The 19,626-nt window shown below is 31.8% G+C and overlaps 1 protein-coding gene across 5 annotated transcripts in view; it reads left to right on the forward strand.

The window, feature by feature from the left end:
* The window catches only part of LOC110995781 (protein dead ringer), a 105,865-nt gene that overhangs the window by 61,607 nt on the left and 24,632 nt on the right, over positions 1–19,626 (forward strand). For all 5 annotated transcript variants that reach the window (XM_045634777.1, XM_045634796.1, XM_045634783.1 and 2 more), the window contains exon 4: positions 12,170–12,242. In XM_045634777.1, coding sequence (XP_045490733.1) covers positions 12,170–12,242 — 73 coding nt within the window. The remainder of the gene's footprint in view (positions 1–12,169; positions 12,243–19,626) is intronic.

The following is a 19,626-nucleotide window of genomic DNA, read 5'->3' on the forward strand; positions in this document are numbered from 1 at the left end:
TATGTTGGCACGGATAGGACGTTAGGCGGCGCGCCATCCATCTGTGCCCACGTGTTGTATTGCGCGAAGTATTTTTCCGAGTTAATCTCGTCGATTACTTTAATCGGAGGTTTTTATCAGTGTCGAGTTAATTACATGGAATTCATGGATTTCTTCAATTCTATTATGGAGGAGCAGCTTCAGAGCTCGATTCATAACGAACCGCCAAAGATGCCGAACTTTTTCGAGGTTGATAAGAAAAAGGTAATTATAATAAGCCTACTTTAATTAACAAGTGATTTCCCTAAGCCATAATTATTAACTAAATATTATATGGTTTTTAATTAGGTACTTGAATTTTTTAAATTGAATCCTGTATTTTTTATTTACATTAAAGTTTAATAAGTTGGATAAGTTTAATAACATTTGTTGGTAAATAATTAGTTTTGTGATAATTGACATCATTCATAATTACTTGTTTACTTTATTTATTTCGTTAATGATGTGATTTAATTATAGTATAAATTAAATTAGGTAAATAAAGGTCAAATTATTTTCAATAAGGTAAACACAATATTTTGTAGGTAGTTTTCAAATTACAGTTTTTAACGTAGGTGGATAGTCTTCAATAGTTAATTAATAGTTTTGGATCTACCAAATTATAATACAAATAGTAGTAATGCAAAACTGATTTCAACTCGCCGATCGGAGAAAAAAATATTTTGAATGTTTTATTTGATTTTGCTGCATGCTGATGATCCTCTTAAGATGAGCAACTCGACATTTCACTAATATGTCAGAATTTAAAATTAAATTTGTAAATTGATTGCCTGTTCTTCATAGGTGCTTAATAACAAACAAATGTTTAAGGGGTAGGTGGAATTATGAACTTATTAATAATAAAATTAAAGCAAAATATTTAAATTATACGGTTTTAGGGGCTTTATGTTGAAGTTAATTATAGTTTTATTACGATTCGAATTAATAACGAGCCGGACGGATTAAAAAAATGGTCTCGATATAAATTTTGATAATTTATGGAGCGTTTTAATAGGTGTTTAATCTCTCTTGATTACCGTTTGAGCGTAAAATTATTAATTTGATATAGGGCTGTTGTCAGTTGTCATTCTTGTTATGAATTGGCTAAGATTTTTTATTATCCGTTTTCCCACATTTAATCCTTTTTAGTTAGTTAATTCCTTTTTCTATAAGTTTATCTATGCCGGGTTAGTTAAAAATATTCTTTGGCTTTGACTAAAAAAAATATTTAAAGCAGTTAAGGTAGCACGAAAATATTAATGTATATTAAGCGTTCAAATGCATAGTCAGACACTGTGATCTGTCTTGTCTGCTCTCGTAAATATCAAAAGAAATAAATACATATTTCAGCCAAAACCAATGACTCGAAGGTCAATGTCAAGGGTGGTCAGAGGGTTTTATGAGTTCACATTTTATAATTTTATTACTGGATAATGCGTGAAACGGATTTAATATCATCTAGTTATGATCGGATTACTTTTTTATCCGCGTTGATTTATCTGTCCGACACTTTGCTCGATAATTTATGACAGACCAATAAAATGCGACATAATAATGTGTTATTTATCCGGGATTATTTAAGTTTTATTATTTTATGTTTATGTATTTATTAAGTATTGTATACAGAGGAGCAGGTTAAATTACAATTATTAAAAAACGGTGCAATTGTTACTAATTCTTCGCGATGCACTTTTTAACACTCTAGTAAATTTTTGAAAGCGAGGGAGATTTTTATATTAATCTTGTTTTGAGGTAAACTATTGTCATAGTTTAACCAAAGGGTTAAACAAAAGAACGAAGCAAAGGAATGTGAAATTGAATAGGTACGAGTTAACTTCTAGGTATTTCGAACGTCCACTTTGAAATGATTCAGTAAATAAAAGCGTAGATCCCATGCGAAAGGTAATTGTTAGAATTGCAAAGAAATTAGCATGTCGCCTTAGTGTTTAGCCCTTAGCATTAGTGTGCGTGAACCATAGACTGCAGAAGGAAAGGTTTATACCATATATTTAAAAAAAAATATTTTTTAAATAAAAAACAAACAAATTATTAATTTAGTAAATGTAAATAGACATATTTAAAGTAATAAAAATTATTTTACCAACAACCCTCGAAACAACTCAGATTAAGTAGAAGTACCTACAGTAAATGACAGTTCTATCAAATTTTTAGTAAAAAAAATCATGTTTTCATGCAATAAAATAGGTTTTCTTTAAATCCTATCGGTTATATAATGCAGTTCCACTATGTAAATACAAGTATGTAAGTAGCTTTATATTATATAGTTTTAAATTTTGATATCGTTTTTCGCACATATTTGTCGGTAATATAAAGATATCATTAATTTTATTATAACGACATACACAGTCTTAGTACATACGATATACATTATTTATAAATCTGCCAAATATTTTTCTAAATAAAATGAAAATTTGTATGAAAATGACTACTGTCATATTTGTCGTGCAATGCACACACGCAAGCAAGGGCAACGACCGTTAACACCTGCAAATACATTCGCAAATGCATGTGTATGTTCATTAACAGTTTACGGGGAAATCTTTGTTAAGTGCACACTAGATATATAGGAGTTAACTAAATGTTTAAGGTATACCTTGTGCAATTAGGAAATCTTATTTATAATCATAGTAATTCGTACTAAGAAGGTAAAATCTCTCTGTTTAAATGCAAATTTTTAACCGCAATTCCAAATGTATACACGTTAAATTAATTTAATTTCACCTATTTAAGATTTTTTATCTCGTGACAGGATTTGTTTTAGTTCGTAGCACTGATTCTTAAAAAGCTTTGGTTAAACCGTTCTACCAGGCCCACATAAAATCTACTCCTCCGAAGAATTATTGAGAAAGTGCAATATTTGTATGAATGAGCGGCGAGCGCGACTCACATGCCTGTGTTAATGTCTTTGACATGCTGTGGCTGGTTCACGCTAAAGCAAAGTTAACACGATTGACAGTTTGTTGATCTGTGGATATCGATTTTAAATTTCGAACACTTTTTTAAAATTCCGTCCGGAAAAAAAAGTGTTTGAAATGACAATTGACAACTTTCGTAGCTAGTGAATGTACCTACCTAATAGTTTAAATATCAGTTAACCATAGATTACATTTTCCAATTAAACGATTTCTATAGACCGTATACCTATTCGTGAAACGCAATTTATCGGTCAAGCTGTCCTGAATGCGCGCACATTTTCTTCATCTATTTCATTGAGTTTTCCAATTTTGAAAAACCTTTCAATATTGTGTGAAAGAAAATTTTATTGAGGAAAAGATTTGTTCCATTAATTCGACGCTTTTATATTTTAGATTTTTTTAAACTTTTTACATTTAGTAATTTAATAATGCCAAATTTTTAAAACATGGATTTCAAAATTAATAAAATTATTTTAGTTTGATAACAATACAGATGAAGCCGATGCAAAGGTACGCAACTAATAATTATGGACATGACAAATCTATTTAAATTTCACTTAGAAATACCTATGAGTGCCAAATCTCCGCGTTATAGGGAAGTACTATCTAAGTTTAGTAGGTTTATTTATTTATTAAAGTTTACCATAAATATAATGTTATGTAAACATTTTACGTTACAAGCGATCTAAAATACAAAAGACAATTTTGGTAAAAATTTTTACAAAAAAGTAAAAATAATAAAAATGTTAGACTTCAACAAAAAAAATACTAACTAGTAAAATAGGTGTTTTTAAATTACCTATTTTGTACGTATCCAATATATTGACCATAAATCGGTCTTTGTGCAGCTTTTCAGTAGAACGGCGTCCCCTACTAAGTGGAATAACGAGCGCGTGGTATTATTCCGGTCAAATAATTGTGTAATCGACGAAAACAATCTGCTACTGGTCACGCGTGGACTTCATCTATGTTTACTGGATTAGACATTTAATTTACGAAAACAGTAAACTTAGATATCTCGTATGTAGAAAGACAACTGTTTGGTTGAAAAATGAACAGTTTTAAAAAGTTGCTATGTGATAATTCGATACTTATTTGTGGCAGTAAATGCTGAAGCGGCCTATTTTTAAACAATAATTAATACGTTTTACATAAAGAAACACTTATTGGTATATTTATTAATTTATAATTAATATTATTAGGTACTATGCAGGTTAGTAATATTTTAAATTCTGTATTAATTTTCTAATTCGATATATATATAAATAGTATGTGTAGGTAATATCCAGTAAGTATATGATATATTGAGTAGACAGTGTTATGCGATTACCCACCCTTCTTTGATCTCCAATTAGATGAACATTTCGGTTTCGTGATCAACCCAGGGGGATGATTGTGGAACGTGTGTCACACCCCTGTGTTTAGATTGCGTTCGAAATTTGAATTGAGTACCTACTTGTTGGTACTGCCTACTCGTTTCCACAAAGAGTAGCGTAACGTAACATATATATTTATAATCGACATCGAATAAAATTGGGTTTATATGGGTACATACAGAAGTTAATATATATTTTTAAATACATAGTAATAAATACATATTGATGATACCAGTAAGCTTGAATTCCCGGCATGTGTCAGGCACAGAAGACCTGCGTTTCATAATAAAAAACATTGTTAACTATGTTATACAGTCTTTGTTCCAATTACAAGACGCAGGCCTAATGTCTCAAACGTTCGTATTAATTAAGTTACCATAAAGAACGCCTGAGAATCTATCAATCAGAAAGCGTTGGTCAAATGAATAGTAATGTGTGTGCAAACAGTTAGAGGAGTGAGGGCACTTAGCACTCGAGGGCTCTATCAGAAACCGCTCGTTCGTTAATTTTGTATAGACCTTAATGTTTAGTAGATACTGTTTAAAATATCTCTATACAGATAATTTTTATTTTAGAAAATGGGCGATCTCCTTCAGGCAAACATGTAAGAATGCAGCAGTGGTGTTTGTCTAGTAACTTTAGCGTTTTTATGGTCGTTAGTTCGATTCCCGGCTGCGCACCAATAGACTTGTCTGTCGCATTTAACATTTGCTCGCACGGTGAAAGAATACACCGGCCATACCAATAAAGTTGAAGGCGAACCAGAACGGTCATCATCTTGCCTATAACATTGACAAATGATCGTAAAATAGATACAGACAACTTTTTTAATTTAAGAATGAAAAGTAAATAAATCTTTGTAAGTTTTCTGTAATACAAATAAAAATGTCTTTTATAAAATCCTACGATGCAACCTAGATACAACGGATCTACAAGAGAATTTCGGCTTTTCCTTAAATAAAGGCTACTAAACGATGCTTTCACAATTAACCTTTGTGTTTATCTGTGTCAGTCGAGACAAATAAATGGAAAAGTCGCGTAAAACTATGAGATTCTTAATTTATGTGAGCGAAGGCGCTCCTTACCACTTAAATTTCGACACTGCTATCAATTGAGGCTTTGTTTCTCGGCCAACGCCCTGTATTTTACAATTAACTCATTTGTAGCACACAATACTAGCGGAAGAGATCTCAATTGTTACCTACTTACAATTTTATAGTCTCTTGTTCTCGAAAATTAGCGTAAAAATTGCCAACCGTTTATGTATTTTTGTATGGCTACAGTTCATAAATATATAAATGAAAATGCATATAAGCTGGAAATACTTTATGACGAAGATGATAGAGAAGAAGAGAATAGAGCATGTTATGGAATTTATGTTATAGAACCAAAAACATTGGGCCGTTTTGGGGTCAAAAGGGCAGGAGGCTCATCTTATGTTAAGTCATATCACCGCCAATAGGTTGACGACTTTAAGAAAACGCTCATTTCTTGAAGGAGTCAAATTGGTTCACGTATTCTGCTTTCACGTCCATGATGATGAAAGTTAGTCGCAGGTAAAGTCCAAAAGACAGGTAGTCACAATTAAAGTTCATAAAGTTTAAGTATGATTCAAATCTTTATATCCTTATGAATCAGGTCATAAATATTGTTGCAGAAAAAATATTGCAAAATATGTATTGGTGGAAAGATGGAAAAGAGAAATCTGTTAGAAAAAAACATTTGGAAATAATTCGAAGCTTTAAAAGCTTCGCGTCTATAACTTAGGCCGTTAACGTATTTGTTTACTTCATTACATCTATAGTTAAAACTCACAACTGTAGCAATACACCTGTCCATCAGTTCGACACACGCACTAAATTTCTTGGTACCTTTTCAACGAATCACGAGTGTTTTATATCGTTTCAAGAATAGATTCTTTTACATAATTTTCCTATTTTCAATTATTTATTATGCAATTCATTAATGACACAACACACAATTACACCGCGTGCAACTTAATAATAACCATAAAAGCACTTAACTTAGCTTTATTCACTAACCAAATACATACATTTATATAATTTTAACGTAAGCGATAAAATACACTTTAACTATATTCTTTTTAGAACACTAGTTATCAGCAGCCAGTTAGTCAAGTTGTCTTCTGACGTAGGCCTCCCCACTTCCACTCGTCTCTTTCACGAGCTCCTCTTCTCTATCCTTTCTCTTTCTATTCGTTTGGTAGGATTAATAATGGTGATGCAAGAAAGAAATTCTACTGGATGTGTAGATAATATTGTATTGCACATGGCAAGCATAAGACGTAATTTATGTTAAAAGAAATCTACTTTCCGCCATAATGTTTTAATGATCTTCGCAATAGCTATGTTTACCCTACTTTAATATCCTATGAACATACAGCCTTATCTTATCTGTATGCAATTGAAACATTAATAGTCATCGAACATGGCTACTGTTCGTCATTACAAGATATAGGTCACTTTATCTTGCAAAACACGACTACTTTTTACGTACGTTGATCTACAAAGTTATTAATGACAACAAGTATTAATTTACATGAAATTTTACATTTATTTATTAAAGTACTCTACAGCATATAACACATTCTAAAATACATGGCAATTATGGTAAACATAAACATTTAGATTTTACTTTAAAGCAGCGGCTCAGATAGAACGCACAAATGCGTTCTGGAGCCGACCTGTTCCACAGAACGCTGTGGAACATGTCTGCTCCAGACACACACATTACACACTTAAAATTTACCACGTTCCTTTTTTGCTTTCCAAAATTTTGTTATTACTCTTTCTGATTATTATTATTTTGTGTGTTTCGTAAGTAACAAATGCTATGTGTGACGGTCTGTCTCTAACAATGTTTTTTTTAATTTAACAGTCCATTACCGATTATATGAAGATCTGTATAAGTAGTGTTATAAATTTATATATTCACAAAGAATCAAGAGGTGCCTGAATTCCTAGGTTGGTTTTTACATGCGGTATTTAGAGGATCCTTTGATGTTGAACCTGTGCAATAGATACCGTACGACAATGTTTCTGGAAAGGATTGTTTAATTAGAATAAGCCCCTGATGGTACGGGTGTCTGAGAAAATCCTGTACTAATGCATACATACATTGTTTAATGAAAAGACTTAAAGTTGGATTCATAAAACAGTTGAACGGCATATGTTGTCCCGAACGTGCTCAAATAAATCTCATCTCTTTCATAGCAATACCAATGAGCGTAAATCCATGCATTTCCATAAACGCTGTCTTACTTATCTAGTAAGTTCTCTTTATTTATACTCTTATATTACAATTTTGAATTATTGCAAGCTATTTGAGAATGTCTTGCGGCTGCGGCCACTCTGTACCATGCGAACTGATTCGTTTGTCTTATGTTGTATGGTTATTCGATGCCAGTATTGTCATAACCATGGTTGTAAATAATTCAATGGTATATGAGAATATCCACTTTTAAAAGGTTTCTTAACAGATTAAAAGCTCACATTTAACTGTCTCTCGTTTATTAAGCTGGATACTATTTTTATTCGAAAGGCGGTAGATTTAGTTAGGTGTAAACTTATATTACTCTGCCCTGCATATGTTTAATTACTATTTCAATTAAATTTCAGTTTCACATTTGAATCTAAAATGTATATTAGTCAATATATAAATACATAAATTTTGCGTAATGAAGGCTGTACGTCCAATAAAATGATCAGCATAAATTGATCTCTCTGAATACAATGGTCTATCAAAGTTCGCTAAACGTTTTCAATAATAATACACCTTGTCCCATTTAGGTATTCAATGTTAGCAGAATTATTTATAGATTAAAATCGCTTCATTGAAACAAGTGTTAGGTCAGTTACATTGGAGTATCTCAAGATTTTTTCTAAAAATATTAGTATCATTACTAAGGCTTAATTATTATAATTTACAATCATTACAAAAGTAGAATATGCAGCTTATGTGTTATGTTAGGATATTTCCTAGCTTCCAAATATCTCTGTCCATGGCTTTCTTTCTCTAATAGTTTAATTATAATATATAGTTTATTAGATTATATATATTATAATAGTTTAATAATAATTATATGCTTTTAATAGTTTAATTTGGTAAAAATATTTAAGACTGTAGATAATAGAAGTCATATCGGATACGTCCGTAAAATGTCTCCCACAGACGATATTGCGTATCATAAAGTTAGATTTAAATTAAAAATAACATGCTTCGCAATCAAGCTATCTGTGACTTAGTCCATCTCGTACGAGCAGATAACGTTGATTTATATTAAGCAATGCCTGAACATTGAGTACTAAACCAAATAAAAGAATCCTATGTAAGACCCAATTGCAAATTTTCGCACGCCCTGAAAGCCTTCATTAGTACAAACATTAGTCGGAAAGAGGAAGTATCAAATGGAGTTTCCTTGTCCGTTCCACGACCCAGTTTCTTAAGTGCTTATATGTAATTGTTCAATGCAAATACTGTTTGATCGAAGCGCTGTTGACATTAAGGTTCGTGGACCGGATGAACGAATTTGTTTAACTGATTCTATGACGCGTGCCGAGATTTGATACGATATTTACTTAGATTGACAATTTGCACTTTCTTTACACGCAAACATTTTCACTAGTTTTTAGGTTGTTTGAATCATCGGTCCGTTAGTAATAACAACAACCAATATTTAAACCTAGACTTGTTTAAGATATGCTTAAATGGAGTATTAAGAATATCGCTAAATTAACAACATCATGAGCATATTTTATTTATTTACACTTAATTGCCACAATGTACATAATTATACGTAGAAAAAGCAAATAGTAAGAACAGTTACATAAGTTAAGGCAATGGGCACATACCCTCATATTAATTGTAAAAAAAATGACTTTCCATGTTCCAGCCTACCAGATTCGTAATCATTGTTTCACATTCCTCACATCAACGATAACTATATAAAAAACCTCAGTTTTGAATCGCGGAGCCTAGACATAGCCTAGTCAATCAGTCAGCCTAGCCTTAGGAGTATTAAGAATATCCATACCTGCATCATGAGCACACCCCAGACACCATCTCGATATACTCACTTTCACATGACACACCACAGCCGAATTAGGTATTATGTATTCAAAAAGTATTATTTATCCTTTTGTAAATGTTTGTACGTTTTTGTGTGTTTTCCATATTTGGCCATGTTAAGTATAATTGTTGTTAGTTGTATATAAGTAATGTAAGCTGTAAATACGAAATAAATAAATAAACTTGACCGTGTAATGCACACTATGATTTCGAAAACAAATTAAAGCCGTTGATGTTTCTTAATTGGAACGTTTCTTTTTTCTGAGCTATGCGGCGCTAATCGAAAACGTTCGAGTGATTAATCGCGAGGGGCGTCGAGTCGACAGTGATCGCCAAGATTGATGTTAACTCTTGCTGCTATTATGAGATCTGGCTTAGCTCATTATTGACACTTTGCCTTACGATCAAATCAAACTACTAAATGCAAATCATATTTCTTTTTTTTCTAAACTTCTTTTTAACCTTCACTAAAAAATTGCTACTTCTAGATATAACGAACGTTAGTACGACCTCTGTTCTATAAAAACCCTGTGAGGTAAATGTCGGTTTGAACTCCTGGATAGTCTGCACAGTTGCCGCTGAAAATAAAGCATTCACTAACAAATAGATAAAAATCTCAATGCGTCGTCGTTCCCATAAGATACGTTGTTACATTATGCATTCCAATTATAACAAAACAGACATGGAGCTATAAAGATTTCAACGGCCACTCGATGTGAAAAGTTTGCGGACAAATTGTTGTATGAAATGAGAGGAATATTATCATAACAGGCTCTGTATTGTCGCCCACCGAGCCGTCACCATTTGAATCACAAAACGGTGTTAAGCCGCGTAATCTCCATTGTGATGCGCCAATTAGAGACTCTCCCCTTCCGCTTGAATAAATAAATAAATATTGTGACACATTTCGAACAATTAATAATAATAAAGTCACGCATGGCTAAGTGCCGAAGACTTTTTTCAATTTATTCCCTAACATATGATCGGACCACTCGTTATGAGGTCTATTGTGATCTAAATTTTATTATTGCTCTCAGAAATCGCACTAGATACTTTTGAAAATATGTTAAAGAAAGGATATAAATGTATGAAAATAACATTAGAAGGTGCAGTGCCAACAAGAAACATGCAACTTCAATCGAGTAACCCACAATATCTTTGCACTCAATTTACGTTTACACATTTCTAATTAAAGAAATCTCATGGGTCCGCTCTTCTTACATATAAATTAAGCTTTATACTGTTTTCAATTTAACCTATGGAACGAAATTCTAATTGAGATAAAAAAAATCTCAAAATTAAACCATTAATTCGACAATAAAGTCCAAATGACATTTTTAATGGCTCTATATATGGACCAGAAAGAAGTATAAAGTGGGTGTAACTATGAGATATCGCAAAAGAGCAGAAGAGATAGGATTAACGACCACAGCTAAGGATATTATAAAGAAAGGGCACTGAACACATGACAAGAGATATCAGGTTGAAATGAACAAAAATTATTACATAATGGCAACCACGAGATGGAAAAAGGAAGATAGGACGACAGTGATAGAAATGGGCAGACGATATAAACATAATAGAAAGCTCAACTTGGACAACGAGCTAACATTAGAAAAGAATGGAAGTAGCTGTGTCCCAAGACGACTTACTGATCACCGAAACACATCTGATGTATAAATTAGTATTATATACCTATATTATACTGGTTGTCGGCAATAAACGCTTAATAATAATATATAGGACGAGAATATAGAGGTTGTCAATGTCCCCACCTCTCGATGCAGCGTTTTATCGCTAAAATTGTCGTGTACATTTTAAATTGCCGAGTGCATTTAAGTGGCGGATATCGGAGTAATTACCGCCAATGATATGATCCCGCTGCGCACTGTCATTTACTTACGTTTCTGCATCTGCGGGCCTAATTGTACCACCTTCATTATTTCTAATGTGAATTTTCTTCGAAGATATTATCTTGATAGCTGCTTTTCCTGAAATAACAGTATTCACTAATAAAAATACTAAGTATGTTGGCAAGGTTTTCCGATTTTTTTAATATAATTAAACATGTTTTTATTTAACTTACATGTACTTATGTAGTCTAAGATATGTTTGTAAGAGAGAATGCTTACGCAATTTTATTAACCATTAGCTTCTCGAATAGCGAACTTCGTTTCACCGTTTTATTTTAAGAGATTAATATACTCCACCTAACTTTTTAGTAGCTACATACCAACATACGGAACATTTTGCTATGCTACCATAGAAACTTTGCTTTAACGGAATAATAACCTTAACTAAACTTTCCATAAAAACCTTCCTCAAAGTTCGAAGAATAATTAAATGAAAATGTATGCGAAAAGGTCGTAATGGATTTGCACTAAAACAAGTCATCATCACCAATTTGTTCAAAGGAATTTAAGTGAACCAATAAAATTTCTTGTACACTTGCTTGAGAAATCGATGTTTAATTCTGTATTCCACTAGGAATCGTTGTGGAACCGTTAACTTAGTTCCCTTCATGGTATCTGCACTCAGAAATGCTCTTGTCATGTCCCGGACATGCGGGCCCACGTGTTTACGAATATTAATAACATCATTATCGACAGCTCGAACCTTAACCTTGCGAGTGATAAATTCTTTGTTTGCATAACGGAAAATTGAAGTTTTCCCACGCAAAAAGGACTAAATAGTATACTTTGCAAAATTGTGAAATCATTTAATTCTAAATAGTATTTTCCTTTGTTACAGCTTTATGAAATCAGCGACGATCCGCAGAGGAAGGAGTTCCTAGACGACCTGTTCTCCTTCATGCAAAAAAGAGGTATTGTAAACATTTATTATTATATACCTCGATTTAGTTAAGGCATTTGAAGCGAATAAATACATTTCAATAGACACTTTAAAAAGCTTCAAAAATTACATATCCTAATTTTAAGAATCCCATGAATACTTAAGAATGAATATCTTATTAATAATTGCTCTCTTTATGAGGCTTATCTGATTAAAGACGTTTATTGATTAATTTTCAACGATTGATATTCCTTGTAATATATCATCCCTAAGTACTCACGTCGAACCAGTTTAAGAAGAGCCATTTCTTTGTATTCGCTGATATTAATGGAGGTTTTAAATATATTGGTAGATTTGTATATACTGTTTTATATTGTAAAGATCGGTGATAAGATCGTGAGTGATTGACTGTCTGTCTCGCCATAATTAGCTGCGAGAAATCTAGTATCAATGCTGTCTATAGATATTTAATAGACTTAACTCTAGAAAATGAAAATTTCAAAATAGACTTTCATTTCAAAAACAGTTTTTATTGACTCATACTCGAAGATAATTTATTCCCTGATCCCTGTTCTATAAAAAAAGAGTAATTGTCATACGTTTACGTAGTATATGGAGAGTGTTTTCAAGACGTTTGTTTTGATCATCACCTTGATGGATGGAAGCCTTCCACCATCCGCTTCACAAGACACTTTGTTTTGCGTACTAGCGAACTGTGAAATCAACTTCCGGTTGTGGTTTTTTACTGAGAGATACAAACTCCAATTGTATAGAGAAAGAGATTCCACTTGACTGCCCCTCTTGGGCGTCCCTTGGGCTCGGTAGCCCCCTTTTTCCTGTAAAAAATAAATAAATAAAAAAAGAATAAAATCGGATCTTTACAACTTTAAGTTGGTTATTGAAAGAACTGTGCAACTTTGTCAGATATTTAGCTCTATTTATGTTTTATTTAGTTAAAGTTTGGTGTTTGTTGTAATAATAATTATCACTACGTACATGATTCTAATGAGTAGAATTTTCTAGAAATGAATTGCAATATAAAAGATATGGCATATAATGATAACATATGAGTGTGAGAAATCGCATAGTAGTATTAATGTTTCCAAAGATATCATAATAGAAATAATTAAGCGAAAGATCTCTTCAGGCGATGATGGAGCGCGGGCGCGTGATTGATAACTATCGATGTCTCGTTCTCACATTTTGCGCAGGTCAGCCGTCTCCCTCTCACATTTATTGATATTGAGAAATTTAACATTTATATTACGTCTTGTTAAGTATCATTGTTTGATTCTTCCCACGTTACGATGTCCTAGTACAGATGTTAAATGAAAAGTGTTTAACAAACTAGGAATCTAAATTTTTTTTTTTAATTTGATATGATTGGGTCTGAGGAAAGCCGGGTTTCCTTCCGATTTTTTCCTTCAAAGTTCGAGTGAATGTTAAATGTCATCCGGGGATCAAACCTACGAGTTCGAGGGTGAGAGTTGCAGGCCAAAGCGACCAGCCCATCACTGCTCCCTTTTAATTAAAATTAATTAGTAATGTAACCAACTTTCTCTGTAATGATTTTATTAAATTTTAAACAGAGTTTCACCGCATTAATGAGCTTTTTACATTTTACAGGTTTTTCTAATTATTCAAAAGCTTTATTATTATTAATATCAATATATCCATTGACTACAATTATGGTGACATAAATTTGAGTAGTACCAATTAAAATATCAATCAAACGATGGAAGCACAGAGTCTTACAGCCGCGGTCACCTACTTTAATAAATTACTAATAAAACATAAATAAATAACAATTAAAGGATAACAAGTGGTATGTCGATTGTAATAGTGTTCTTGAATGTATCTCAGTTCTTGATCAAAACGGGTCTCGTTCGGAATAAATTGTTATTCAATTTATCACTTCGTTGCCAATAAACTTCTGGTCGTTATTACGCAAAACGCGATAACAGGAAATTGTTATTTTTCAATTTTGCCTCATATCGGTTAATCAGTTTAGGGTTTAACATGTGTTTATACCTGTTGTGAGGTTACTTGTACGAAGTACGACTTGGGGAGAGCATAACATAAGTTTATTATATGGTGTCTATATTATATTTTCTATATGATTAAATTTTCTATATTAATTATAAAGCAGAAACAACTCAAACGGTTTAGTTCTCTTTAGTTAGGACAGCTATAGATAATTAAAGCGTTTTAGTTACTAAACCTAGTGCAGTGAATATAAGTGCAAGTTCGATATCTCACACGAACATAGTGTAAACGTATTACAGAACACTAAAACTTATATATACATACTAATTATAGATTGTATTTCACGTAAAGTAAACATTGTAGAAAAAAAAGTGTCATCGCTGCTTCAGTTATTTACTTTATTTTTTTTCATTTTCTAGTATAAATAATTCTTATATGTTACAGATTATTATTGCTAATAAAAATAAATATACCTCGCATCAAGTTTTAATTATTAGAATTAATTAATCTCGATCCGGGCAGACGTTCTGATCTCGTATTAATAATGTTTTATCATTTATTACTTCGTGAGTAATGAAACTTAACCCACCACGCCCCGCGACGTATCCACACTCTGTCTTCGTCTTCGTAAAAAATACGGCTATAATTTTAATCTTTGAGGTCGATTATGAGATGGATTACGGCCGAAGGATATATCTTTTAAATTATCCATCAAACAAGATTTCATACGAATCAACAGCAAAAAGAGCTTTAAGTTACTTCGTAAACTGCGATTATTATTTTGAGTTTACAAAATAAATACGCTAAAAGTTGTAAGATTAATAATTAATTGTCATTGTAGCTTATTTTGTCAAAATAATGATTTTTTATCTTTAAATAAACGCTTGTAAAATTCTCAGATATCACAGATTATAATAATCAAGGATAATAAACTAGTGATAACGGCTGGTTTATACCATGTTGTCCGACTCGTTAAATCTGATTGATCGCTCCTGTCTCAATATACAGGGTGTTTAAAAGAGTATGAGATATTATTTTTGAAGGATTCTCTCTTGTATGTTATAAACTGTCACTTTATATAAGAAAAATAGTGAAATTTAGCGTTTTCTTAAATGGACAAGAAACCAATCATAAAAAAATTAATTAATTTCAATGCTACACGTAATGTTTCCATAAAATTATGAAGCTTTTAAGCCAAGCTTTTGTTTTAAATACACGTAATTTTTAATTTTTTTGAGGTTCAAACGTCTTGATCTTACCAAAATAAACATCCTGTACATCCATTGTTTCACTTGTTAATAGCAAGTATAGTGTAACATCTCATTCGGATTCATTTCCCGTGATTAATTATCTGTTTAATCGGTAAGATGTTGTGCCAACAGCCTTCGGAGCTTCGGCCTTTTAAGGCTCAAAATCCGAGAAAATCAGATTATGATCAAATTTCATCTCATTGAGTTGAGCCTTTGTTGTATTTTTAATTGGTGTCTTAAACTGGCTCATAGTTAATTCGATTTTCGTGGAGTACTCATTTGTTCATGTCTAGTTTCATTTTTGATTGATTGGACGGTGCCTACTTTTGTTACCTATTTTCGATTGATTTTAAATTAAATTTTAGTAGGACAGGAGTAGATAGTCTGATTTCCGAGATATATATATTAAATATGATGCTATTTCAATAGGCCCTAAAACCATAAAATGTGTTAATAAACCAAATTTTATAAATTAAATTATAGATAAAAGGTAGGCTTTAAAGACAGCTATGTGAAATATATAATAATTTTAATATTTATATATATAATGTTGTGGCTGCCTCATGGACTGGCAAACAGTATATAACAGTTTTTAATTTGAGAGATGAATACAATAAAATAGTGAAAAAATGACGTAGGAGAATAAAATGTTTGGAAGAAACAGAAGCGATGTAGAAAGAAAGCTATGTACATTTGGAAAAAGCTGGAGAAGGTTTTGTAATGTATATAACGAATATAAGCTGTAAATTCTACTTTTGTTAATAATAGAAATAAAACGGGCTTTTATTATTATTAAAAAGACGCGTTACAATCGTGCTCAATTTAAATAAGTATTTCGGTTGCGTACTCAAATAGTAGGTTTTTAATTTGTTCAGCATTCCGTTTACGTTATTGAAGTTGAAAGTGTCACGGAGACTCGAAATAACTGGATTGATGATGCGGTGCGATTACAAGGGGGAAGATTGATGATCGCTGACGTCCCGGGATTGTCACTTTGCCCTTGATATTGTTTTAATGAATTATTCACACTTTCATTATATTATTAGTAGTACACTAGATGTCTTCTACGGTATTCAAATATTAATGAACATATTAAAAGGATGTTTAGTTATAAAAAGAATGTGAACACAACCTTACCATGGTCATCCAGTCTCTTCATTTTGACTTGACAGAAATTCTAAATAACACATACATCAATTGTTGCACAATAAGCATATTTTCCGTTTCAGTATAGGACAGGAGAGGTTTAAGATTGTTAGTGAATGTATAAAGTTTTAAGTTTAAGATGTCTCTGAAGGAAAAAAAGCGTTGCCGAAGAAATATATTTTTAGTACCTTATGTTTAGGTTGTGAATAATGTGGTTGGTTTTTATTTCGAAATATCGATGTTCATATCGTTATTAAGTATAACCTCACCGTTAAATTTTATGTTAAATTGTACTAAGAGTATCTTCAACGGTAACGAAATCATTTTAAATATAGGTACATCATTGTATCAATATCAATTCAACTGCTTTATTTTTTACGATTAAATAAGTTATGTTTTTCTTGTATCAAAAATATTTTTAACGTTATATCATCGCGTGCGCACTGTGACGGGATCAAAAGACGGAACGCAGCTGCCTAATTCTTAAATAAATAAAACTCAAATTAATCAAATTAAATCTACTGATAAGCTTGCATCAGATTGTGCTAAATTAGCTGCCGCCTGTTTCATAATGTTCTTAATTATATTTGAGTTTTTAAAATAGAGCGATTAATGTTTTAAATACAGACAGCTAAATTGTCGCATTTTTCACTGGATTGTTGGTTTACAAATTACATACATTCTTCTTCTATCTACACCAATGTTCATAGTAATAATAATAACTATAAAAGTTTTTATTTTCGATGACAACAAATAATAATAAACAGCTTAGATATTTTACATTTTTGAAGTTATACTTCTTTTGGCGCGTTAGGGAAAAATGGTAAGTAAATTTTTACGATGCGCGCGCACACCATCACAAAAAACCGACACCCTGAAGTCCTAACAAGTCAACATAATAGTTTTTTTGTTATATTTTAACTGTATTTAACAAGATAATGCGTTATAATAAAAAGTTCAATGCATCCTTTTTTTATTTTTACATTTCTTTTTTTTATTGTTAGTGTAGTTTCTTGTTATTTAGACATACGTTTCTACGTAAGAATACAATTTTTGAAAATATTTTTATCTTGTTACGCCAAAGAACTAACGCGTGTACATAAGAGCACACACATTCTTTTGTTATCCTATATCCTAGTAGCTACCTTCAGTGACGTCAATTGGAACCCATTGGAACCCCTTCACGGGTAAAGGGTCTATGGCTGTCTCTCTTGATTAGCTTCCTGCTTTTTTTGGAGCACCATCTTCTCCTTTTAATAACACTAGCAAAAATTCTATGCCTTGGCATCCATTTATTAAATGAATCAATCAAAATATTTTAATAACAAAACCAAGTCAAGACAAACATTATATACTTCGCGATATTTTATATCGACTGTTACATATACACTTTGTTTAGTTCTTTGCGATTGAGTCTCAGTTGTTTAATTATGTAAAAGTGATAGATACTATATGCTTACCTCCTATTGAAATTAAAAATATTTTTTCTTCTGTTCATCTGATACGTTTAATTTGTATTGTGACGCCATCCGCTTACATTTCTAATACTTAATAAGAATTCGTCATAACTCTATTAATAATTTTATGACGTCTCTAAGTTTCTTTGTTTCTGCACTCAATAAAATCATTTTATTAGCAATTTGTCTCTTTGATCTTCCGTGATATAACGATAATGTATACAATTCTTTTGTTTTTCGAGGTTTTATTAGTTAATTAAAAATTTGGTTTTTAATTTACTATTTTTATTAAATAAAGATGAATTACTCTCCTTGATTTGAAAAATCCAATGTGCTAATGATATTAGTAGTAACATGGATATCATAAACACAATACTTCTAATACTGAAATTTATAATAATTCGATTACTCTTATAAACAATTTTTAGATATGACGCATCTGATACATTTTTCGAAAACCAGTGTCCTTAAAAAATCACTGTCGTTGCAACTTTTTTAGGTCTAGGACTCAGACTTCTGTATCTATTTCCCGTACATTTGTGAATCATTTATGTAAGTAGGTGATCAGCCTCATTTGTCTGATGCCGTCGACTTTTTTGGGTCCAAGAGAAGCCGGTCACCTCACGACGTTTTCCTTCACTGTTCGAGCGAATATTAATTGCGCACATATTATTTACTAGTGTCCTTACGATCTAATTTTCCACCAAGCTATTCTTAACCCTCTGCATAACGATAATCATTACTCACATGACACTTTATTTCACAAATGAAACTATTAAATATTCACGATTTGGGCGTGGTGAGACAGTTCCATTCCAAATTCAAATATCAATGGCATTGTCGGCCTCACAAGATCGTTTCATTTTTAATATCTTTTCGTGATTAGCCGTCTTAATGAATAGCCGAATATGAAGTATTATAATGCTAATGTTTATTGTTTGACTAATTCATACCCGAAGGCGGGTTTTACGATCTTTTCAAGGGATTTGCATATTTCGATGTTCATTAATAAAAGTTAATATGGTTGAAACATGTTCGTTAAATTGTGATTAATTGATCCAATAGGAAGCAGCGTTTGGTTTTCGCTGATACGTTAGTCATATCGTTTGATTAAAGAGAAGGTATACATCTCACCACATTCAATCGAAACAGTGTTTAAATTGCATGAACGCATCTCTTTTCGTATCAGCACTATGCACTTTTTGCTAAAAAGACAAATCCAGTTGATAATTATATATTAATAAAAATCATGATTGTATCTGTCACTTATTCTATAAAAATACCTATTAAAAAGCATAAAAGCTTACAATGTAGAAAACCACAAATAAATCTTTGCCGTCCTTCTCACGTTAATACAAAACGAATGAGACATCTTGATAAGTAGGAACTTCCGACAAAGGATTCTAAAAATACTAAACGTTCAACAACATTTAAGAATAAATATTAATCGATTATTTTCACTATTAATTTCTCACGAGAGAATTTGTGGCAAACCGTGGGTGGTACATACATCAACGCGCCAAATTAATTCCGCGAATTATTTAAACGAAATAAAATTATAAATCAGGAAGACGAG

The sequence above is a fragment of the Pieris rapae genome, chromosome 1 (assembly GCF_905147795.1).
Source record: "Pieris rapae chromosome 1, ilPieRapa1.1, whole genome shotgun sequence".
NCBI lineage: Eukaryota > Metazoa > Arthropoda > Insecta > Lepidoptera > Pieridae > Pieris > Pieris rapae.